At 34.1% G+C, this 25,699-nt stretch overlaps 4 protein-coding genes and 1 pseudogene across 5 annotated transcripts; all 5 read left to right on the forward strand.

The window, feature by feature from the left end:
• The first annotated feature begins 1,588 nt into the window (after positions 1-1,588).
• Positions 1,589-7,257, forward strand: LOC111308699 (uncharacterized). Its single transcript, XM_022907231.2, has 4 exons — positions 1,589-3,141; positions 3,389-3,600; positions 4,144-4,367; positions 5,693-7,257. The coding sequence occupies exons 1-4, from the start codon at positions 1,851-1,853 to the stop codon at positions 6,432-6,434; spliced, it is 2,469 nt and encodes an 822-aa protein (XP_022762966.2). The 5' UTR covers positions 1,589-1,850; the 3' UTR covers positions 6,435-7,257.
• A 2,281-nt stretch (positions 7,258-9,538) lies between these two features.
• LOC111308700 (serine/threonine-protein kinase BSK1-like) lies at positions 9,539-14,311 on the forward strand. 2 transcript variants are annotated; one of them, XM_022907233.2, is made up of 10 exons: positions 9,669-10,337; positions 10,440-10,575; positions 11,017-11,150; positions 11,268-11,373; positions 12,034-12,119; positions 12,465-12,653; positions 13,060-13,224; positions 13,309-13,422; positions 13,607-13,674; positions 13,877-14,311. In XM_022907233.2, exons 1-10 carry the CDS (start codon positions 10,011-10,013, stop codon positions 13,881-13,883), a joined length of 1,332 nt encoding a protein of 443 aa, XP_022762968.1. In that variant the 5' UTR covers positions 9,669-10,010; the 3' UTR covers positions 13,884-14,311. The 2 variants fall into 2 exon arrangements, with proteins under 2 accessions (XP_022762967.1, XP_022762968.1); XM_022907232.2 differs by lacking the exon at positions 13,607-13,674 and having other exon boundaries at positions 9,539-10,337.
• Positions 14,312-15,280: 969 nt separating this feature from the next.
• Positions 15,281-16,293, forward strand: LOC149519866 (uncharacterized). Its single transcript, XM_089745008.1, has one exon. It carries the CDS (start codon positions 15,324-15,326, stop codon positions 16,200-16,202), a length of 879 nt encoding a protein of 292 aa, XP_089601134.1. The 5' UTR covers positions 15,281-15,323; the 3' UTR covers positions 16,203-16,293.
• On the forward strand, positions 16,268-17,482 carry LOC149519867 (uncharacterized; annotated as a pseudogene).
• A 5,714-nt stretch (positions 17,483-23,196) lies between these two features.
• LOC111307996 (uncharacterized) lies at positions 23,197-24,096 on the forward strand. Its single transcript, XM_022906368.2, has one exon. It carries the CDS (start codon positions 23,197-23,199, stop codon positions 24,076-24,078), a length of 882 nt encoding a protein of 293 aa, XP_022762103.2. The 3' UTR covers positions 24,079-24,096.
• The last annotated feature ends 1,603 nt before the right edge of the window (positions 24,097-25,699 follow it).

Raw genomic sequence — 25,699 nt, forward strand, 5'->3', positions numbered from 1 at the left:
AAATATCACTTAATTAAAAGTTAAATGAAAGAAAGGGTATTTATGGAAGATCAGAGCTGATGAAAAAGACTAGGACAAATAACGTCATGATATGAACGCGGTAGCAGGCGTCAAAGTTTCTCTCAGACCAAACGACACCTCTCTCCTTTTTTTTTCCCTTCAAAGTCCACTCACAACTCCCTCAAAATCCCTCAAAAATAGAATAACACAAAATTTTTTAACCAAATTGTGTCTAACTAACTAAACTCACAATTAAAAAAAGAGTATAAAAACTATAAAAGAAAAAAAATGTGTCATAGGAGTTTGATTTTATATTTATTTTATCTAATATATATTATATAATAATATATAAAAATAAATTTATTACATAAATGTTTAGACAAACAATTCTTAAATGACACATAAAATAATTTTTTTAAAAGTATAAAATAGTTTTTATAATTACAAATTAAATAATTCTAAATTTATTCAAATATTAAAATTATTTAAATTATAATTAAAATACAATCAATTTAAATATATATATTTAAAATTAAAAATGTGAAATATGGATTTTATTTTTTTAATAAATAATTTTAGTTGTTTACCAAATAATCTTATTTAAAAATTATTTAATTATCAAAATCTTTCAAACATGTTTAAAAATTATAAAGATTAAGTTTATCCAAAATTTTTAACAATTTTTTTATCTTGATTTAAAAAAAAAATTATCTTTTTAAAAAATTTATATAAGATATTAAAAATTCAAGTAATTTTATGTAAGATTTTAAAAATTCAAAAAGTTTTCATCTTAAATATTTAAATAATAAAATTATCAAAATGATTATATATATTTGAACTCTAATTATTAAATTATATTTCAAATAAATACAAAAAATTTAATATTATCTTTATCACTTATTATATTCATTTTTTTAAAAAATTAATTTAAAAATTATCTATTTAATCCTAATTACCACTAAAAAAATTCTTATATAAATTTAAAACTACAAATATAATGTATTATATATCATTTTTTATTTTTTAATAACTTTTTTTAAGGTATATTCTATTACTATTGTAATTTATTTTTTTGTTTATAAATTTTTTAAAGATATATTTTATTGGTATTACAGTTTCATTTTTATGAAAAATAATATTTTTTAATTTATTTTTTTTCTTTTTTACATATTTTTAATATTTTTCATATTTTGTATAATAATTTAATATAATTTATTAAAGTGAAAGTGTGTTAATATTTTTTTATTATTTAATTTATCGTTCAATAATATATATTTTTATTTTTAAAAAAAGACATAATTTATTTTTATTTGATATAATTTTACAAGTATATAAATATTATTATAAATAAAAATATCCAAACAAAAGATATAAAATTTTTTTATTATTTTCAAAAAATTTATTTTATAATGAAAAGATAATATGTATAAATTATATATATGTTATAGACTTTAAAATTTTGAATATAATTTTTAAAAAATTAATTTTTATATATTTATATTAAATAAATAAAATTATTTTATGTATCACACCAATTATAATCTAGTTTGTAACAATAATAATAAGCTCAAGTAATACATACCGACTCACAAAGAAAGCACTGTTTCAGAAGCGTTTTGTTTCTCTCTGTCTCTTCTTTCCACTTTCTCTTTCTGCTACAACACGACGATAAACTCCGAGCTGGCAAAGATTCCCTCGTTGGCTTCCTTTCTTTCTTCTTTCTTTCTCTTACCCCAAAAATTTTCCCGAGAAACGATCACCACAATCATGTTTTTTCTGTTGTTCATCTAAATCGGTACTAAACCTGGGTCTTTTTTGTTTTATTTATTTATTTTTATTTTGGCAAAGTTATGGGATGTTCTAGTTCAAAGTTAGATGATCTTCCGGCAGTTGCTCTTTGTCGGGAAAGATGTAGTTTTTTAGATGAAGCGGTTCAACAACGTTTTGCTTTTGCTGAAGCCCATGTTGCTTACACTGAATCGTTGAAGTCATTTGGTCAGTCTCTGAATAATTTCATTGAGCATGATTTTGGAGTTTCTTCAGGGGCGGCGTTACCTCCTTCTCATCCGTCTCCTAATAAGCTAAAAAGTAAAGCTGTGGATCCAGATGAAGTTGGGTCAAGTTCACCCAAAAAAGGTGCTGTTTCTCACCTCCATTCCCATTCCAATTCTGGGTCTCATCTTCACTTCCGTTCTGATTCAGATGAAGATGACTCTGGCGGGTCTTTGCACCATTCAGATCATTCTTCTCCTTTGCACGACGATGATGGGGGTCATATTGGGTATATGAACCAAAATTATACCAATTATGGTGCTCTCGAAACTGGGTCTTTTCCAGGGTTTACGAATATGAATTTTATGAAAAAGCAACCAACGCCGTCTATTGTTTATGAACAAAGGCCTATGAATGCAGGGACAGTTTATATGGGTGAATCTTCATCTTCTTCTTATTATCCTTACTCTTATGCGAGTATTAATAATAATCCTAGTTCTAGTTCATACCCTTATCCGAGTTACCAAAATTACGGTGGTTTTAGTAATTATTCTTCTTATTCGGCGTCTGGTTATGAGTCTTCACTACAACCGTCGTCGAAGGCGGCGGGGTCATCCTCGAAATCGCCTCCGCTGCCACCTTCGCCTCCGAAAGCTTCAGCTTGGGATTTCTTGAACTTTTTTGAGAGTTATGAAAACAACTACCGTCCGTATACGCCGAGTAGGGATTTGAGGGAGGTGAGAGAAGCGGAAGGGATCCCTGATTTGGAAGATGAGGATTATCATCATGAAGTGGTTAAAGAAGTGCACGGAGATCAGAAATTTGTTGATAGCGGAGGTTATTCGAAGTCCCCAGTTGAAGATGAGAATGGGAAAGTTGTTGGTAGTGAAGCAGGGGCTTCGCTTTATCAGACGAGGCCGAGTGTTGGGATGGAAAATGATGCGGTGGAATATGAGGTTCATGTGGTGGATAAGAAAGTTGTGGATGATGAGAAGGCTGAGGAGCGTGGTAACGGTTCACGAGGCGCTCCAATGGATGTTTTTGAGGTACTTAGAGATATAAAGGTTCAGTTTATGAGAGCTTCAGAGGCAGGGAGTGAAATTGCCAAGTTGCTTGAGGTGGGAACACTTCCTTATCAGCGCAAACCTGGTAAGGATTTTCATGATTTTTTACGGGATTATTGTGTAATTGGTTTGTCTATTTTCTTGATCTGTAAGAAATTTCTGATTATACATCATCTGCGGATTGGAAAATTCTGATTTTTGCTATAAATATGAGTTTTTGATTTGCAGCTTGATTAGATTTTTTTCATTAAAATAATAAGATTCGTTTTTTTTTTTTTTTTTTTCTCTAAAAGTAATACTAACTGTGGGCTTTGGGGATCTTCGTGAAACAGTTTCCAAGATGTTGCATGTCGTTACACCTTCATTATCAGTAGTATCATCTCAGCCATCTACTTCTAAGACTGCTGGGCCTTCATCTTCAGCTGACAACACTGATCCAGCTTTTATAGACTTTGCTGAAGAATTGGCCAGGAAACCGAAAAATCTTTCCTCTACTTTGCAGAAGTTGTATCTTTGGGAAAAGAAACTCTACAATGACGTGAAGGTATATTGTGTCTTGATGATGTTTTACCTGTTGTTAAAATTGGTTTCTGTTTCTACCCAACCCTTTACTTATCAGCTCTTTAGAATTTCATATTCATGATTATCTCAAACTGCTGTGTAGACTACTTGATTCGTGGTTATTAGTATTGGTTTTACATTGGTTCCTTTTTTATTGTAGTGTATTGTGTTAGAATATGTTTGATTATCTATTATTATATACCTGCCTATGTTTTAGTTTAATTTGATTTACATCTCATTAAGGAACCATTTCTCTGAAAGTTACTGCTGTGAGATATTCACCTTTGAAGGGCTTCATGTTGTTGCATTTTATGCTTTTTCCTGGATAACATAATAGAGGTTTATATTTCAAAGTATGTTGTTTCTGCACCCATTTTAGGAATATATTGTCATTATCGTGACTTGGTTTTCTGGTGGCATTACAATGGCTTAGTTATTCTCTGGATTAAGAGCACGTGGGCCTTTTCTTTAATAGCTCCATAACCTTTCTGATGCTCTTTAAATTGAAGTTTCTGATGCAATGCAGGCTGAGGAGAAGATGCGGGTAGCTTATGACATGAAATGCCGCAAGTTGAAGCGACTAGATGAAAGGGGTGCTGAAGCCAACAAGGTTGATTCAACCCGGAATATAATAAGGAACCTATCCACTAAGATAAGAATTGCAATTCAAGTTGTTGACAAGATATCTGTAACAATTAATAAGATCAGGGATGAGGAACTATGGCCACTGCTCAATGAACTGATTGAAGGGTATTATTTCTGCTTGTTTAACTCTTTACATTTTTCCTATCTCGTTCTGCATTTTCTACTTACTTTCACTTCTTAAACTAGTATTTTGTTTTTAGCTGATATAATTTTCTCTTACTTTCAGCCTTGCCAATTGATTGTACGTATTGATATCTTTAACTAGCATCTTTAATCGGATTATTTGTTGCTGTCTTTATTCGTTGTATGGTAATTATTTTTTTTAATTTTTTCTTGCCCCTGCTATTTATTATGTAGATATGCCATTGTAGCTTGTGACAGTGTACAGTAAAGAGTGATAAGAGTTGGACGTGAAAGATGGTACTGGCGTGAAGGTGTTTAAAGGGTATGAGGGGTTAAAGAAAGAAAGAAAAGGAGTTAGCAAACCTGCCCCCCCATAAAAAACTGCTACTGCAGTTATTACTTATTAGGATATGTGCTGTTAGATCATACTTTTCTTTTCCTCGTTATGTGGATTCTTGAGATATTGGCATCAAATAGTTGGTGGGTTTTTCCTAAAACGTCTAGTTACTATGTTGGGAAGATTATTCATTTGAGTTTCAGGTTTAGTGCTTGAGATTCTATATCTATTGAAATCTCATTAGAAGTTGTTAAAAAGTCTGTCTATGAACAGAAAGATACAAAATAGATGCCAATTACTCTTAAAAGTCTATAAATCGCATCATTTACTCTTTTTTTTGGGGGGGGTGGGGTGGGGGGGCGCGTCTTCAACTGAAAGGTTTTTTTCTTTTCTGGTAAGTTTTCTTCCTGTCTGCTTTGCCTGAAGTGAAGACAAATAGTTGAACTAGTAATTAGATTTCTGTACATTGAACAATAAAATGTCCTTCATCTGAGCTTTTCGTAATGCACCTTACAACACATTATACCATATAATAGGTATGTGAGACTTTAGCACAATTTACCTGTTCAAATACACTTTTATGAGATCATGTTCACAAATGTAATCTAGGAAGAGTTGATAACCTTATTGGCCGTATGCCAATTAATTGCTGTTGAAGGACATTTTATTTTTATGTTGATTATAATTGTTATATGAATAGCATACAAAGGCCTGAGAAGTAAAGCAAACGTTCTTTGGCTGGCTCAGTAGTGCATGATTGTAGATAATGATGTCAAATTGCTTTCCAATTGAATCTCTTGTGCACTTTTTTATTTCCTAACGTGATATTTTTGTCTTTTTTCATGGTTTTTATTTCCTTAATTGTACTGAATTTGCAATTTTTTGTCACTTCAAAACCAAAATGTACCTATCTTTTACAACCATCATTTTTACATTAGTCTTATGTTGTTTCCTTGTAATTTTTTCCCAGGTTAAACAGAATGTGGAAATCTATGCTTGAATGCCATCGTAATCAGTGTCAGGTGATTAGAGAAGCCAAAACTTTAGGTTCTATTGGATCTGGCAAAAAGCTCAGTGATGATCATCTTAGGGCCACATTGCAGCTTGAGCATGAACTTATAAGTTGGATTATAGGATTCTCCAATTGGATAGGTGCCCAGAAGGGTTATGTCAGGGCTTTGAATAATTGGCTTCTGAAATGTCTTTACTATGAACCTGAAGTGACAGATGATGGAATAGTTCCCTTCTCACCTAGTAGGGTAGGTGCACCCCCCATATTTGTAATATGTAATCAGTGGTCACAAGCAATGGATAGAATATCTGAAAGGGAGGTGGTTGACTCTATGCGGATTTTTGTCACGAGTGTCCTCCAGCTTTGGGAACAAGATAAATCAGAAATGCACCGGAGAATGATGGGCAATAAGGATTTAGAGAGAAAGGCTAGGAGTTTGGAGAGAGAGGATCAAAAGTTACAGAAAGAGATCCAAGCATTAGATAAAAAAATTGTTTTGGTCTCTGGAAATGGTGATAGTCTCTCAGTAGCTGGAAATGTTGCGTATCAGAGTGAGACTAGCAACAGCAGTTTGCAGGGGAGCTTGCAACGCATCTTTGAGGCAATGGAAAGGTTCACTTCTGAGTCCTCAAAAGCCTATGAGGAGCTTTTGCAACGTGTTAAAGAAAGGATTGCTCAAGAGCGCGAGAGAGTGTCATAGGGCCATAAAATGAATTGAATTGTGGCATCCCTTTGGATTTGCAATCTGTTGCCCAGTGAGAAATAAAGCTAACTGGTGGTTAGACGGGTCCTGTAATGCACAACTTGGCTGGTTGCTCTTCTGTCAGGGAAGACTTGGAGTCAATCAGGTGATGAGGGAAATAAGATAGGAGCAAGCCTTCCATTGTTAATGTTGAGGAGATGATTCATCCTCTGCCTCTGATCAAGAATAATTACAGATGGGCTATGATGCATAAGTGAAGAGATCAGGAGGGGCAAGTAGCTGGTTGTTGCGGATTGCAAAGCCTTCAACTGACAGTTTTCGAGCTTTGCCAAGAGCCTGGGATATTGGTTTTGCATTTGCTCATGTGGGGGTGGTTAGAAGTGAGAACTATTCACGGTGTCCAAAATCTCACTCAAAAGTGCAACTCATAGCTTTCTACCAACTAGTTGGCATCATGCACCACTCTTTCATTAAAAAATAAAAAAATTTGGCATACTTTTGCGAACGAAAGCCGTCAATGTGACCAAGCCATCGGAGTAGGCAGATTCTCCATCAGTTTTGCATGATCAGGAGTTTTAAATGTGGTTTTTGTGAGCATTTTAGAGTGATGCAAGTCACTGGAATACCCACAACCAAATGTTGTAATGCCATTTTCTTTTCCATTGTGAATTAAATTACGTCAATTTTGTATAGAAGACAGTTCGACACCCTGCAAATTGAAAGCATTGTCAATAAAGGATGGTGTTATGACATGTCAAAATGAAATTTGTACCATTGAAGAACTTTGCCTGCATTAAACATTAAAAGTGCCCTTTAACTATTATCTAGGTTTGCTTATCATTTGCTCATACTGACTTTGTAGTTTGTAGTAGTAACTAATAGTATTACTGTATTTTTTTTGTTTTTTGTAAATTTATATATAATTATTTTAAAAATTTTAAATCATAATTTTTTTTATATCTTATAATTATATCGTATTTTAAAGTAGCAGATAATGGGTTGGTGTTATACTACTATTTGATGCAATGTTTTGAAAATAATTATACCCAACTTGACAGACTACAGCATCTGAGAGTATAGATTCAATATTATGAATTTTCCAGCTGAAACGTATCTGAACAACTGTTGCTGCCATGATTAATGCAGTAAAGAAAATCCAAGAAGTAATCCATGATTAATGCCTCCCTTTCTAAGGGGCGGTGGATTGTTCTTCTAAGTCCAAATGTGAATTTCAAGGCTTTCAATTAGTGATTTTCACTTCAATTTATTCTCTATGAAAACTGAATTGATTTAAATGGAAGCTGGTGGTGTTGAACCAAAGCCAAACAGCTTTAGCAATTTCATTTAAATGAAAGCTTTGATTTAAACCCTAAATTGATATGATGTTAGGCAGACTTTATTTGTCTTGGCATAATACAAATTCACAATTTCTATTTCCAGAAATGAAGGCTTTTTCTTTTCGTTCCACTTATTTTTTTCCTCACAAACCAAAATGGGTGGGTAGGTGGAGTCTATAAATTTATAAAAACATGTTCATCATTTTGAATCCTTTACATTTATACTAATTTCTACACTGAGAAAATGAAGCAGCAAAAAAATAAGACCTTCGTTTAACATTTTTTTTATATATTTAAGATTATAAAAAATTAAATTTTAATCATTAAAATTATAAGTTGAGAATTTTATTAACAGATTACATAATTGTCGGTTGTCTAACACTATTTTTAGTATTGATTATTATTGTAATTATTTCATAAAAGCCCTTGACTTTGGATTTTGATATAATATAATTTTCTCTTCCAAATATAATGGTTATTGTTTAATTAATCCCAATTTGGCAGCCATAAAAGGGCATGTTGGCCCCATGAATGGACAAACCTTATAATCTGTCATGACTTCTGAAATGGTTACTGCTGTCTTGCCTAACTATGAATGGAGTTGTTAAGTTATTTCAGAATATTTTTGTTAGGCTTTCCCCCAAGTCCCAGCTGGAAGAAAATCTTTCTTTTCTTCCTTAGACAAATTGCCATGCTCTGGCATCTAGGGGAGTGGTCATCTCCAATTGCTGGAACCAAGTAATTAGGCCAGCTATTGGTGGAGAATCTATGCTTTCTCCATCAGTTTTTATGCTTAATCTGTTCTTGGATTCTCATTAAAGCCAATTTGAACCAAAAAATGACACAAAATTGAGAAGAACATAAAAACAAGTAAACAAAATATTCTCCTTCTGTCTTGTAAGAAAAATAGTTCAACCACATGAAAGAACAATAATGAATAGCCTGAATCACTAAATGTTTAAAACCCATTATTGAAAATTTGAAGAAAAAAAAGGGATTTATTCTATTTTTTGGTGACCTCAAAATTGGGGGATCTAACATAGTTGTAAAGGCATTTTTATGATAAGGTTTAATAAAAAATTTTAATTTAATCAAATACTGATGGGTCAAGTTTAGCTGTAAAAAAGGACTAATTTGTTGACACCTAATAAATCTCATTCATATGTTACTTGTAGAAGTTTTTGGTTCAATGAACTTTTCCAGCCTTTTGGCATTTTCTTATGAAATTAGAGCAAAAGTTGATAGAATTTTTGATGTAATCACTTAACAAACATGATTTATCATCTGCCAACACAAGTTTCATACATTTTGCTTTACTGTGATTATTCTATTCATAGTATTATCATGAACAGTGTAAAAGGGTAATGGAAAAATATTGAAAAGGAAATTAATAAAGAGGAAAAAAAGAAAGAGAAAAGTCTCATACTTCTTTCACAATTTTCCCTATTATTGGTACAAAACTAAAAAAAACAAAGGTAAAATTATAATAAATAAATAAAATGAATGAATGAGTCTTCTTTTCCTTTATTTTTTAAGTAAAAGAGAGCATTCCTTTCACATTTACTTCCAATTTTCCTCCTATACTCATATTTAATAATGTGAAATTGATTTTAAAGACTAAATAATTTTAAATATGAGATTATAATTATATAATAAAAAAGTGATAAAAAAAAGAAAGCTATCGAATTTAAAATTTTAAATAAAAATTTTATATAAGTTTATTAAAAATAAAAATATTTAATATTTAATATATTGATATAAATTATAATACAATAATTATGAAACTAAAAAAAAAAAACAGTGTGAAGCTGAAGGTAAATACGGTATACTAATATTTTGCAATTTAAGTACTCCAGGAAAAAGCATTTATGATTGATGAATTATGATTTAACTTGAGAGAAGCAGCTTAGTAATTTCCCAGGGGCTGTATTAAAAAGTGAGTATCACTGTCTTAAAGTCGGAAATGATCACCTCCTTTATTACCTCAACCAGTTAAGCATTGAAAAAGGAAAAGCTAGAAGTGAACAGCCTCCTCGCAAAGGCAAGAAAAAACCTGAAACATAACAAAAACTCAACCTTTAAAACAAGGAAACAAACTACTTTGTTATAGTAACAAAGACAGAAACCCAAAGCTCCCCTCAAAGTCCTAAAACCCATTTTTTATTAGCCTTTTGTCTTTCTTTGTCTTATGATTTCTGTTCTGAAAAGTAAAAGAGAGCTTCAATCAAACTGAATTATGGGTTGTTGTGAATCATCTTTTCTAACAGAGACCCATCCAGAAAAAGAACAGACTCAGCAAGAAGTACAGCAGCCACGGAACCATAATCAATCAGGTTCGGGTTCTGAACCCGACCCGGCTGCTACTAATGGAGTCCCTTCTTTCTTGGAATTCTCTTTGGCTAACCTTAAAGCGGCAACCAATAATTTCAGTCCAGATAACATAGTTTCCGAAAGTGGGGAAAAAGCTCCCAACCTAGTTTATAAAGGTCGTTTACAAAACAGGAAATGGATCGCTGTTAAGAAGTTCGCTAAGATGGCTTGGCCTGACCCCAAACAGTTTGCGGTATTGCTATTATAATTATTTTTGGTTTTATTTTTTTTTTTTTTGTTTTTTTGGGTTTTTTGTTAAAAATATTTGAAGTGGGTTTTTGTGGATTTTGGTTAGGAGGAAGCATGGGGAGTAGGGAAGTTGAGACACAGGAGGCTGGCAAATTTGATAGGGTATTGCTGTGATGGAGATGAAAGGCTGCTTGTTGCTGAGTACATGATTAATGATACTCTTGCTAAGCATTTGTTTCATTGTCAGTTCTCATTCTCATTTAACTAGAAGAAATCCATTTTTTTTTGTTTAATTTTTTTAAAAAACTTTCTTGCTCATGTTTTAAGTAGTTTTATTTATTAGGCTTGATTTTTTACGTCTTGCTAATTGTTGCCAATGACATGCCTTACGTAACTCTAGCTTAGCCTTTGTTTCTCTTCCAGTTATTCTTGATTCTTTGTTCATGCTAAAAGCAGTTTATCCAAGAACTTTTGTTTTAATTTCTTGCTATTTTATTGAGTTTCTGTAATCCATACTGATTTTATAGGATAGAGTACAAGTAGATTTTATTGGTAAGTTTGATATAAATGATAATATTCTTTGATTGTTTTATTTTTTTAGTTAGATGCATTTAGGTTGAGAATACATCTGGGCTTTTCTGTTTATCTCAGACTAAACTTGCGTCTTTGTTCATATTATACAGGGGAAAATCAAACCATTGAGTGGGCAGTGCGTTTAAGAGTAGCTTCCTGTATTGCCGAAGCTTTAGATTATTGTAGCAGTGAGGGCCATCCGTTATACCATGATTTAAATGCTTACAGGGTTATGTTTGATGAGGTATTGGTCTCTTGAATTTAAGATTGCTTATTATGTATAGACTTATTTTCTGCCTCTTTCTCTAGCATTAACTATCACTTAGGGCAGTAATTGATGTCTTTCTAATGGATTTTGTAGGATGGTGATCCACGTCTTTCATGTTTCGGCCTGATGAAAAATAGCAGGGATGGGAAAAGTTATAGTACTAATCTTGCCTACACACCTCCTGAGTATCTAAGAAATGGTAATTCCTTTGCTATTTGATTTATTTCTGGTGGTTAGTATTTTGTCCAAATGTAAAGGGATATACCTGTTACGCATATCTGGAATTTACTTTGGTCCTTACTAATGTTACTTGACATAATTGGTTTATGTCAAATCCATTGGTTTTGCTTCAATTGCTTGCATGTGTTCCCTGTAAAAGGCTTCTCTTCATTTGTGTTTCATTCTTATGTTCTTCAATGAAGTTTGAGTAAATGATATGAATGATGTTAGGTTACCAACATTCGCAGACTTCCTCTTCTTACAACAGTTACTATTGCAACTTCTAGATATCTTTGTTTCTTCCTCACTTTCTCTGGCAGAAACTTGGTTAGTATTTTTCATAGAGCATACAAATAGGGAATTGGAGGCCAGGCTTTTATAAAAATGGATTCTGATGTTAATGTTTAATTGGTTGTGATTTTGTGTTCACATAGATGAGTTGTTCTGATCTTTACTATGTCATGTAGAAAATCATCTCCAGATGTATTATTGGCTGTTTTATCTGTCATTGTGTTGTTCTGAGCAATTATTACTGTTTTATGATGTATGACAACTATTTTCTCTTTTCAAATTGCATGATTCTTTTCATTGAATTTTCTCGAACTTATGCTTGTTATTGCCACAATCTTGTAAATTGTAGGGAGAGTCACCCCTCAAAGTGTTATTTACAGCTTTGGCACTGTTCTTCTTGATTTGCTAAGTGGGAAGCACATCCCTCCTAGTCATGTAAGTGGATTAAGTGGCTTATATTGTGGTACAAGGGATGCACATGTACTATTGTGTAGGTTTTCTTTCATTTTCAAACTGTGCAACTCAGAATCAGTTATCTTATGGACTCTTGCAATTCTTGTGAATGAGAACTTGCTATTTGGATTGTGAGTTCATGAGATTTAACTGCTATGGTTCAATTCATTTATTTCTGATTAATTTTGAAATCTTGTACTTACCAACTTTACTATTCCTTTTCAACTGCTGCTTGTCTTATGCTTTTACCTGTTTTACTATATGACAGTTTTAATCTTGAAGGATACAAACTTTGGTTTTATTCTTGATGGCTATGCATGGTTGCAGGCACTTGATATGATACGAGGTAAAAACATCATTCTCCTCATGGATTCACATTTAGAGGGAAAATTTTCTACAGAGGAGGCAACTGTGGTTGTTGGCCTTGCCTCTGAATGTTTGCAATATGAACCGAGGGAGCGGCCCAGTACGAAGGACATTATTGCCACACTTGCTCCATTGCATACCAAACCTGATGTAAGGAACTTTGCTGCTTTTACCTATTCAGTTTCATAATAATTTATTCTTAATTTATTGGTGAGCCAAAGATTTTGGACCTGTAGGTTGCATCTATTCCCTTTAGTTAAGAGTTGAAAATTTTCACATATATGGTTTCTATAGTGATTTAAATCACTCAATGGACCTAGATCGGATGAAAAAATGATGACTTTTGTATCTGAGTTGTCCCAGATACTTAAAGGTCTTCTGTATCAATGCTTCCTTACGTGCTTCACCTCTGCTATCGTTACCTGAACTGTCCAAAAGCTAAAACATGATATGGAGTGAATTTCATTACATTTATTATCTGGTTTCTGTTGTTTTGAATATCAGAGGAGCGTGCTTTTCTTTTTAGATCCTGATTATTATATCTCCTGGTTTGCAGGTTCCATCTTATGTCATGCTTGGAATCTCAAAGTATGAGGAAGCTCCACCAACTCTACAGCGTCCACTTTCACCAATGGGTGAGGCCTGTTCACGACTTGACCTCACAGCAATTCATCAGATATTGGTGATGAATCACTACAAGGATGATGAAGGGACTAATGAGGTGAATGACTTGTATGAGTGATTTCTTCAATCCATTTTCTTTAGTCTTTTGCTAAGAAGTTTATATAATTGTGGATTGCTTCAGTTATCTTTCCAAGAGTGGACTCAGCAGATGAGAGATATGCTTGAGGCTAGGAAGCGAGGGGACTATGCATTCCGTGATAAAGATTTTAAAACTGCAATTGACTGTTATTCCCAGGTTTAACTTTAAGACTTTAACTTGTCAAGAAGTTTTACATTCTTTGGTTGAAAATTTGTCAATGATGCTAACGTGCTAAGTTATTGTTTTGACATTTCCATAGTTCTTTGACAATTGATATTGTATTAATGGAATTTCCTGTTTGTTGGTTTTCCTGTCATCTATCCTTTTCTTATCTTGGAAGGGGTTCGTGTTCTTAATTTTCTCCTTTGGAAATATATATGTGGAAATATATATTAGTGTTCACCACAGGTTAGTTATCATATCATCAAGCAGCTTTTCTTGACCAAAATGACCATTTATGTAATTGAGGTTATGTGCTTGAAGTTGACCCTCTTGACCATCTGCATAAGTTTTTCTCATGCTGTAATGAGACAAATGTTAAACATAGACTAGTATTAAACCATCTTGATTTGGGATGGAAGCCTTTTGGTTACTTTTTCTTCCTATGCAGTTCATAGACGTCGGAACCATGGTCTCCCCGACTGTTTTTGCTCGGCGCAGTCTGTGCTATCTATTTTGCGAAACACCAGATGGTGCCCTTGCAGATGCAATGCAGGCGCAAATTGTGAATCCTGAGTGGCCCACGGCCTTCTATATGCAATCAGTTGCCCTTGCCAAACTAGACATGCATAAGGATGCCGCAGACATGTTGAATGAAGCTGCTGGGCTTGAAGAAAAGAAGCAACGAGGGGTGAAGGGATCATGAGAACAAACATCTAGTATTGATTCTACACCCCTGTACCCATTCTTGTTGAGGCTGCCCAAAGTTTGTGTAAAAATCTGAGCTTGAAATTGAATTTGAAAATTGAAATTGTATGAAATAGCAAAGAATATGTATTTTCCTCCCATTTGTGAATGGAGTATCTGTCCGTAATGTTTGCAAATATATGCTTAACTCATCAAGGAGGCTCCACCATGTCTCAATGATGGGTTTCCTGAAGAAAATTCTCAATTTCTCTTATAAAAGCAATTATCTTGTAGACTGATACGATTTTGCCTTAACAGACTCCCCAGAATGTTGGAGCAAAGGTGTAATTATAGTCATTCTTTCATTCTTTTCATAACAAAAATGGATAAAGGTGACAGTTTTTTCAAAATGTGTCCTGTGCCTCAACTTGCCTTGTCGCCATTGTTGGTTAACTACTCATCTTGATATCTGCAACTGTTTAACATAATATTTTTCCACCAATCTTCCGAGTCCTCATGTTTTGGAGGCAAGAAAAAATAGAAGACGGCTTAAATGCCATTCCTAATTGCTTTTATGTCTTATGCTAAGAAACAATTTGTTGTCTAAAGTTTTTGAGTAATGTGGCAAGTCGGCGAGGTTTCAACACTTGTTTTTCCACTTTGCACAAGCGGCTTTGCAATCCTGTCTCTCCTACCACCTAACATGCAGTGGGACCTCCTTTTTCTCGTTTGCAACCTGTAGATGTGGCTGTAGTTTGTTTTTCATAAACAAATTATTCAAAATTTAGCACAAGCACCACTGGAATCTTGTTCCCCAATAAGGAAAACCTCATCCTGATATGTAGGATCATTTTTGCATAACCAACTATACAGAAGGGATTGTACTAGTAGATGATTGTTTATTGCATGAGAGAAGACAGGGCCTCAGTGCCACTCGTGCCCAATAATTAAGCATCATTTCTGTTTAAAAGATTAGTTTGTTGAGATTATAATTGTGTGGTAAGTTGGGCTGGGAGGAGACATTGAGCATACATTGGAAGCAAAAATGTTGTGATCCAGATCAGGATCACGTTGCGACGCATGGAGGTTGCAGACGAGATTCTTTTTGTCTCCCTCTTGCCAATATATATGATCGGAGCTAGAGGGGGAAGAGGCACTGAGTTGATCAAATTGTACATTGAAGCCTTTAGCCTTTTGATCTAACACAAAAGATGGCTTCAACTTTCAAACAAAAATCCAATTTTCATGCTCGTTCAAACAGCTTGCCTTCTAGGCCTCATCCATTTATTCCTCAAATAGATGAGCGTATCTGTAGGCTAAAGTCCAATGAAACAGCCTCTTCATCATCTCCATCAATCCGCAAAAAACTAAGTGGCCTTAGAGATCTGTATGAGTTGGTTGATGGTTTCCTTCAATTGCCTCTCTCACAAAACTCCTTAGCCCAACAGTGCAATGATAAACATGTTAATGAGTTGTTGAATGTGTCTCTCAGGCTCTTGGATGTATGTGGTGTAGCCAAGGATGCTTTATTGCAGACCAAGGAAGATACCCAAGAACTTCAATCAATTTTGAGAAGAAGAAGAGGTGATGAAGCTGGGTTCACAAATGAAGCTAAGGCATACTTGGCTTCAAGGAAGAAAGCAAAGAAGTTAATAAACAAGTCTTTGAGAGATTTGAAGAGTAAATGTGACTTAGAAAATGAAGTTAAAGATGCAATTAGCATGTTGAGAGAGGTAGAAGGAGTTACCTTCACAGTGTTTGAATCACTCTTGTCCTATATCAGCGGCACAAAGATGCAACCAAAATCTTCCAAATTGTCTTTGGTGTCCAAGTTGATGCACTCCAACTCGAAACGCGTGACATGCGAGGGAGAAGCAACACAAACCAACGAATTTGAGAAAGTGGATGCTGTTTTTTCCGCTCTCATTGGTCACAAGAATAGAAAATCTAGTTACGTGAGCACTGAGAATGCACAAATTGAGTTGCAGAAACTGGAGTCAAGCATTCAAGATCTTGAAGATGGAGTGGAGTGCGTGCTTAGGCTCTTGATCAAAACTAGAGTTTCTATTCTCAACATCCTCAGCCATTAGCTGCAGAAAATTATAACTGATGGCATCTGAAAAAGTTTCGACAATTTTTCTGTACATCCTCGTATATGGCCAAAAAAAATACGTGTATAATTTATCTGATCATAAATGAATATAAGTTTCATGAACAAATCTAAATTTTTCTTTATTATACATTAATTGTTTATTCTTTGCAGGGAAACTTAGGCATCAGGAGAAATTGTTGAACGTAACACATCAAATATGCAGACAAAATTTCCATGATATACACAATGCTTCTATATATATATATATCAGACTGCTGCCTTTATCCCGGCAAGCTTTAGCACAAAATAAACACAAAGAATAGGTTCATGAGTTGTTGGATGGTTCTCTGAGGCTCCTGGACTTGTACAGAACTACGAAGGATGTTGTGCTGCAAACAAAAGAGAGCACAAATGAAATTCAATCAGTTTTGCATAGAAGGAAGAGTGGTGAACTTGAGCTTCTAAGTGAGGTGAGGAAGTACTTAACCTCCGGAAAAGTTGTCAAAACAACTATCCACAAGGTATTGGGAAATTTGAAGGGCATGCAAACAAAACATATTTTCTCTCCTTCAGAAGATCACGAGGCAAAGGCCATTGTTAGCATGCTACAGGAGGTTGAAGCAGTCACTTCTTCCATGTTTGAGTATTTGTTATCTGTGATCTCAGGGCCAAAGCCTGGAAGTTGGTCTTTAATTTCGAAACTATTGCACCTCAAAAGAGTATTATGTGAGGAAGTAGGAAGAAACGTAAATGAATTAGAAAAAGTTGAGGCTGCTTTAAAATCACTAGCGGGTCAGAAGATAAGCAAATCTGAGAACATGAATTTTGAGATGCAAGACCAGCTAAAAGACTTGGATCTGTGTATTCAAGATTTAGAAGATGGACATGAGTGCCTCTTCAGATGTATGATCAAAGCTAGAGTCTCCCTTCTCAGCATCCTCACCCTGTAAAAAATTGTGATTACCTCCACCTGTCAATCATGTATAGAAATGAAATATGCTCTTCATACTATAACTATTTACTCTTTCGCACATAATATAATGAGCATTGCATGTCTCATTTTCTTTGTCAGTAGCATTTATTTTAACCTTCTTTTCAGATTAAAAAAAAAAAAATCTCCAATGAAAGAAATTAGACAAGGTCAATAGAGGAAAATATTGCTTTGCCAAAGTAAAATAAACTTCAGAAAATTTTGCTTCTATTGCATATTCCTACTTTTCATCTTCACTTTTTAGTTCTTTTTTGCATTTAGTAACCATCTATTTCAAGTGCATTGGAATGAACCTCACGACTCAATGAGTTTAGATCATAAAAATAGCTGACAGGATAACACTATTTGCATTGTCAAAATGATTTGATTGCGAAGGGACCTAATATGGCTTCTTTATCAAAATAAAATCTGTCAAATTCCAATTGGTCTCAAAGAAAACAATTAAATTCTTACAATATAGATCCGGATTTTTGCATGGCTGACTCATATTTCACTCGTTCTAAGAAATCAAAACGTTCTTGACATCTTATGCCCTGTATATGTAATTGTGAAGGATTTAGAGCAGAGGAAGAACAAAGGAGAAAACAGAAGAAATTAATGTCACTTGCAGTAAATGAGTTTTATTTCATTAATTTATAGGTTTAAAAAATACAAAAGTTGGTTTAATTACTACAAAAGTTATTTGCCTAACAGTATAGATCACCATACACAGATCCATCATGCTACCTAAACTGATCAGATGGCAGAACATATTACAAAAGTTACAGTAGAAATACCATACCTAGTTGCTTCAACCACTAACACTCATCCTTGACATTTCTACTGGAAACACCAAGACTTTTCCTTATTAAACCTTGCCTTTGGTAAGGCCTTGGTCAGAATATCTGCAATCTTCTAACTTGCAATGCACTAGCTTCACTTCATTCTCAGCTTCAACTTCTCTAATAAAGTGATAATTGATCTTAATATGCGTAGTTCTTCGATGAAACACAGGGTTCTTGACCATTGCAATTGTTGATTGATTATCACAAAAAATTTCTGTTGGATTATCTTGCTTTTGACTCAAATCCATCAAAATTTTTCTTGGCCAAATTACTTAATTGACAGCAGCTGCAGTAGCTATATACTCTGCTTCTGCTGTCAATTGAGCCACAGTTTCTTGTTTCTTTAAATTTCAGCTGAACACATTTAATCCAATGAAGAACACAAAGCCTGAAGTGCTTTTCATATCTTCATGAGAGCCAGCCCAGTCACTGTTTGTGAATTAAACCAATCTTGAACTTTCATTCTTCTTGAACCAAATTTTAACTTCATTGGTTCCTTTGACATATCTTAACACTCTTTTTACAACCTTAAAATGCAACTCACTAGGATTTGCATGAATCTAAAGAGTAAATTTGTAGCATACATGATGTATGGTCTTGTTGCTGTCAAATACAATAAGCAACCAACCAAGCTTCTATAAATAGAACCATCAACTTTGTTAGCTCCATCTTTCTTAATGAGCTTCTCATTTTGAGCCAAAAGGGTGTTGACTAGTTTACAATTTTTTATCCCAAACTTATTCAAGATTTCATTTGTATATTTTCTTTGACAAATGAAGATTCATTGCTGGTCTTGATGAATCTTCATTTCAAGAAAATAAGACATTTCTCTCATATTTATCATCTAAAAAACTTCTTGCATTTGGAGTTTAAAATCCTCCACAAGAGTTGATTTGCTACTTGTCACCAAAAGATCATTAACATACAAAGAAACAATCAACAAATTATTACTGTTAAGAACTTTAATGTACAATGTTGCTTCATTAAGGCTTTTCTTGAATCCTAACTTCAACAAATGATCATCAATTTTGGAATTTCAAGCTCTTGGAGCTTGTTTTAATCCATACAAAGCCTTTTTGAGTAGATAGACTTTGCCCTCATCTCCTTTGGCAATAAAATCATCAGGTTGTTCAATGTAAATCTCTTATTTAAGATAACCATTCAAGAAGACAGATTTGACATCAAGTTGGTATATTTTTCAACTTTGCTGAGTTGTTAAGGCTAATAGCAGCCTTATGGTGTCCAACCTTGCAACTGGAGCAAATGTCTCTAAAAAATCAACACCAAGCTGTTGGGAGTAGCCTTTAGCTACCAATATAGCTTTAAGTTTGTTGATGGAACCATCAACATTCAACTTTGTTCTGAAAATCCATTTAACACCAATGATATTTTTGTTGCTTGGTCTGTCAACCAGCATCCATGTTTGATTTTTCTCAATCATATGAATCTTTTTCTTCATGGCATTTCTCCATTTTAAAAATTTGACAGCTTCTTTAAAGCTTGCAGGTTTAAGAATGGCAACATTTGATCTTTGATAAATATCTGTGAGTGGTCTGATTTCTCTCACTAGTTCATGATCAATGATTTTATTTTCAAACATATAATCTTCTTGATTTTGAAAACTTATTATGTCTGTAATAGTTTGCTTGACTGATTCTCCCTTTTACTTTTTTCAATTTCAGGCAGCTTGCTCATTAAATCTCACATTTTTGCTTACAATCATCTTGTCTGTAAGTGGATTGTAAGTCCTATAGCCTTTGGTGATATTGTTGTAGCCCAAAAAAATACAGACTTTTACTTTTTGATCAAGCTTGTCCCTTTTGATATCAGGAACGAACACATAACAGATGCTGTTAAAAACTCTAAGATGCTGCATTAATGGTTTGCTTCTATACCGGGCTTCGAAAAGAGTTTTTCCCTTTAAAGCTTTTTTGGGTAGCCTATTGAGCAAGTAGATAGAGGTATTGACTGCCTCTGTCCAAAATTTTTTGGAAAGATTCTTCTCAAATAGCATGCATCTTGCCATCTCCATGACTGTTCTATTCTTTCTTTCACTGACTCCATTTTGTTGTGGAGCGTAAGTTGCTGTTAGTTGGTGTTCAATTCCTGCAGCTTCACAAAATGCATTAAACCTGTTAGATGTGTATTCAGTACCATTGTCTGACCTTATGATCTTGATTTTGCATCCACTTTGATTCTCAATCCAAGCCTTAAACTTTTAAAATACATCTGTAACTTCAGACTTTTGTTTCATGAAGTAAATCCAACATATTGTGGTAAAATCATCTATAAAAGCAATGAAATATCTACTGCCATTCAAGGACAAGGTTTTCATAGGGCCATAAACATCAATATGAGCAAGTTGTGGTTTTTCAGTTGCCCTCTATGCTTTGTTAATTGCAAATGGCAACTTACTTTGTTTTCTTAGCTGACAGACTTTACACACTCCAACACTAACTTCAACAATAGGTATGTTTAATACAAGATCATTTTTATGCATGAAATTCAATGCATTGTAGTTGAAATGTCCCATCCTTTTATGCCATAAAGAAGATTCATCATGTGAATTAGCATATGCAGAGGAAGGAAAAACATTTTTCTTTCATATTAATAGTAAAGAGTTCATGGTTAGTGAGATCATGAATTATGCATGCCTTGTATTTGAAAACTAAAGAGTAGTTCTTTTCTAGTAACTGTCCTACACTTAACAGGTTTCAATCTATTTTAGGCATAAATAGCACATCTGAAATGAGTTTGGTACCTGTTGGTATCTCAACTGCCACTACTCTTTTTCTTTTGAGTTATATAAAATCATCATTACCTATTTTGACTTTAAAGGTATAAGTCTTGTCTAGTTCTTTGAACATGTTGATATCAAATGTCATATGGTGTTGCAACCACTGTCAATGAGCCATATACTTGAGGAGGTTCTGGTTCCATAGCAAGTTGCAACAAAAACTTGCTCTTTTAGCTATTGTTTGTTGTCAACAACTCTAGGTTGTTGATCTAGCTACTGTTGTTTTTTATTTTTACATACCTTCTCCATGTGACCAAGCTGCTTACAATGCTTACATTGTATGTCAGGTCTGTACTAGTAATATTTCTCTAAGTGAGTGATCTTTTTACAGTGAGAACAATGTGAAAATTTTCCTTTCTTTCCATTGTTTCCAAAACCTTTGTTTCTTCGATCTCCTTATTTTCTGCATTTGCTTTCTATTTGTATCTTGCCTTTCTCTTTGGCTGTAAAAGCACTTTCTGTTAAATCCTATTGTCTGATATCCCTTTTTTGCTCTTGAGCTTGCAAAGCATTGAACAATTCTACTGAAGTTATTTTGATCAGGTCCTTGGAGTCTTCAAGGGATGAAATTTTTGACTCAAACCTTTTTGGTAAGTTGACAAGAACCTTCTCCATAATTCTTTTATCTGACAGCTCCTCACTAAGTAATCTAATCTTGTTTACTATCTTCATGAGTCTGTCATTGTACTCTTTTAAATTTTCAGACTTCTTCATCTTTAAGACTTCAAACTCTTTTCTAAGATTCAACACTTGCATTTGTCTTATCTTGTCACTGCCTTGAAATTTTTTCTTGAGCACATCCCAAGCTTGTTTTGCAGTTTCACAAGTCATGATTCTAATGAATATATCATTAGAAACTGAAGACTCAATACAACTTTTAGCCTTGTACCTCTTTGCTTTTTTTTCACTATAATTTTTCATTTGAGTTATTGTTGGATTTACAGGAAGTTGTGGTGGTTCATTCTCATTTTTCATCACTTTCCACAAATCAAAAGCACTCAAATATGTCTTTATTTTGACAGCCCATATCTAGTAGCTCTCATCAGAAAAAATAGGAGGTAGAGGTAATGAGCAACTGCTTGAGGCCATTTAAGGTTGACAAAAGTTGGCTGGTAAGTGTTTGATGGCTTTTCACTCAATTTTAGGAGCTCACAGGTCCTCTAAAACCTTAAAGATTGCTCTGATCCTAATTGAAGGATTTAGAGCAGAGGAAGAACAAAGGAGAAAACAGAAGAAACTAGTATGTCACTTGCAATAAATTGGCTCATCAGATCATGAGCTTCATTTCATTAATTTATAGGCTTCGAAAATACAAAAGTTTGTTTAACTACTACAAAAGTTGTTTGCCTAACAGTATGGATCACCATACACAGATCCATCATGCTACCTAAACTGATCAAATGGCAGAACATATTGCGAAAGTTGCAGTAGAAATGCCATACCTAGTTGCTTCAACCACTAACAAATTGTTACCCTCATGATGTTCTATAATATAATGTAAAGATTGCAAAACCAAGTATAAGGATCTTACCTTCCTCTTGCATTACAGTCTTATCTGTACCATTTTGCATTTGATTGATCAACCACAAAACTCTTTAATTAGCATCAATAACAGTGGTTACTGCACGCGGGCATCAATAACAGTGGTTACTGCACGCGGGAATCATAAGCATGAGGCCATCAAGAGCACTTCAAATGCAGCGTTCATCTTTACCTTATGGTTTATGGTTGCACAAAAAATTAGCTTCAATCAACTGAATTTCAGATTTCAAGTTTGCACGAGTGGCTTTGCAATCCTGTCTATCCTACCACCGTTCAAGCAATGTGGCCTCTTTTTTATCTTGTCTGCTACCTGTAGATGTGGCTGTAGTTTGTTTTTCCTTTACAAATTATTCAAATTTTAGCACGAGCAGCACTGGAATCTTGTCCCCCAATGAGCATACCTCAGCCTGATATGTAGGACCATTTTTGCAAAACCAAATATTGAGCAGATGTGTGATCTGCAATCACTCTTTCTTGGAAAATTGCACAACTATACAGAAGGGATTGGACGAGTAGATGATTGTTTATTGCATGAGAGGAGACAGGGGCCTCAGTGCCACTCATGCACAATAATTAAGCATCATTTCTGTTAAAAAGATTCGTTTGATGAGATCATAATTGTGTGGTAACTAGGGCTGGGAGGAGACATTGAGCAAACATTGGCAGCAAAAATGTTGTGATCCGGATCAGGATCACGTTACGACTCATGGAGGTTGCAGACGAGATTCCTTTTGTCTCCCTCTCGCCAATATATATGATCGGAGCTAGGGGGGGAAGATGCATTGACTTGATCAAATTGTACATTGTTGCCTTTTAGCCTTTTGATCTAAGACGAAAGATGGCTTCTTCACCTTTGAACCCAAAATCCAATTTTCATGCTCGTTCAAACAGCTTGCCTGCTAGGCCTCATCCTCTTATTCCTCAAATAGATAAGCATATCTGTAGGCTAAAGTCCAATGAAGCAGCCTCAGCATCATCTTCATCAATCGGACAAAAACTAAGTGGCCTTAGAGATCTGTATGAGTTGGTTGATAGTTTGCTTCAATTGCCTCTCTCACAAAACTCCTTAGCCCAACAATGCAATGATAAACAGATTAATGAGTTATTGAATGGGTCTCTTAGGCTCTTGGATGTATGTGGTGTGGCCAAGGATGCATTATTGCAGGCCAAGGAAGATACCCAAGAACTTCAATCAATTTTGAGAAGAAGAAGAGGTGATGAAACTGGGTTCACAAATGAAGCTAAGGCATACTTGGCTTCAAGGAAGAAAGCAAAGAAGTTAACAAACAAGTCTTTGAGAGATTTGAAGAGTAAATGTGACTTGGAAATTGAAGTTGAAGATACAATTAGGATGTTGAGGGAGGTAGGAGGAGTTACCTTCACAGTGTTTGAATCACTCTTGTCCTATATCAGTGGCACGAAGATGCAACCAAAATCTTCCAAATGGTCTTTGGTGTCCAAGTTGATGCACTCCAACTCGAAACGCGTGACATGCGGGGGAGAAGCAACAGAAACCAACGAATTTGGGAAAGTGGATGCTGTTTTTGGCGCTCTCATTGGTCACAAGAATAGAAAATCTAGTTACATGAGCATTGAGAATGCAAAAATTGAGTTGCAGAAATTGGAGTCAAGCATTCGAGATCTTGAAGACGGAGTGGAGTGCGTGCTTAGGCTCTTGATCAAAATTAGAGTCTCTGTTCTGAACATCCTCAGCCATTAGCTGCAGAAAATTATAACTGATGGCATCAGAAAAACTTTCCACAATTTTGCTGTACATCCTTGTAAATGGCTAAAAAATACGTGTCTACTTGATCTGATCATAAATGAATACAAGTTTCATGAATAAATCTACATTTTTCTTCATACATTTAGTGTTAATTCTTTGCAGGGAAACTTAGGGATCAGGACTAATTGTTGAACATAACTCATCAAATAAGCAGACAAAATTTCAATGATATACACAATGCTTATATATATAAGACAGCTTACCTTGTAGACCTCATCCACTGCGTTCCCAAGTAGAGGAACATCCATGCAGGACTGGCTAAGGATGCCTCCTTCGTCGTCTTCATCAATATGTAACAAACTAAGTAGTCTGCAGTCAAAATGCTAGAAGGTTTGAAGGAAATTTAAGAAAGCTGAGTTAACTCGGTGATGAGCTAAGCAAATTCGATTAGGTCGACTAAAAATTTAATCTTTGGCTCTTGCTTTTACTTTCTTCTTCCAAAAATGACGTATGTTACGTGCATATGTAATGATAAATTATAAATGTATGTAACATTCCACCTTCCTTAAAAAAACTTTTGTCCTCAACGATTAAAACTTGAAAATCAACGCTCGCATTTTCCTATATTCTTCTACACTGTTTCAATTGTTGATGAATTTTACTCAAATAAATTAAAATTGAAACAAATGAACTGAATCGTTCCAACATACCTCATGTCATGGCTATTTGATTAAAGTTAATCTATTAAGAGTGTCATTCATCTAAAATAAAATCAACCTCTTTGTTAAACAAAATTTGATAATCTCGCAATTGTAAAGATGGCAAGATGATCAAATTTTCCACCTAAACTCAAAGTTATTGGATGATTCTGACTTGAGAAGGAAATCTGGTGCTTGATTTGACAAAAAATTTTTGACAGCTTAAAAAATTTCCACCTCTTTCAACCATCATCATAATCAACTTTATATGAAACTATTAGATTCAAACGCAAAATCATGACATATATATATATATATTTATATACCAATCTTATTGATTGCACTAACTTGGCAAGTCTTTGATCTAACATCTCAACATGCTTGATACCAAAATATTATGTACCAAATTAATAAGCAAGACAATAAAAATAGTTTTAAAAAAAAAAACTCAATTTTTTGGATTTATTTTGATTTAACCTCAACTCATAACATTGACCTTTATAAATCCTAAAGGATAATGATAAATATAAATAATCATTATCAATTAACAAATAATCCTAACTAAAAAATAATGATAAATCCTAAAACATAAAATACAAAGATAATTATAATTAAATATCTTAAAATTGTAGGTGCACATAACCAGCAACCTCCTAGAGTTCCGAAAACAATAGAACCAAAAAAAAAAAAAAAGAAAAGCAATTACTGAAGTTTGAAGCTGTTAGGATTCCTATTGTCTCAAAATTAAACGAAAAAATATATTATCACTCTGCAAAACTGATCTTTCACATGGATGCATACACCAATTCAAGTAAGATAACAGGCTGAAACTTAAATGTTATGGCTGTGTTTTCAGTTAGGAGGACAGCTTAATAACCATGCAACGTCAATCATTAAACTCCAAGCATTTTCTATTC

Source organism: Durio zibethinus, chromosome 2 (genome assembly GCF_047325235.1).
Source record: "Durio zibethinus cultivar Kanyao isolate XHJ-2024 chromosome 2, ASM4732523v1, whole genome shotgun sequence".
Lineage (NCBI taxonomy): Eukaryota > Viridiplantae > Streptophyta > Magnoliopsida > Malvales > Malvaceae > Durio > Durio zibethinus.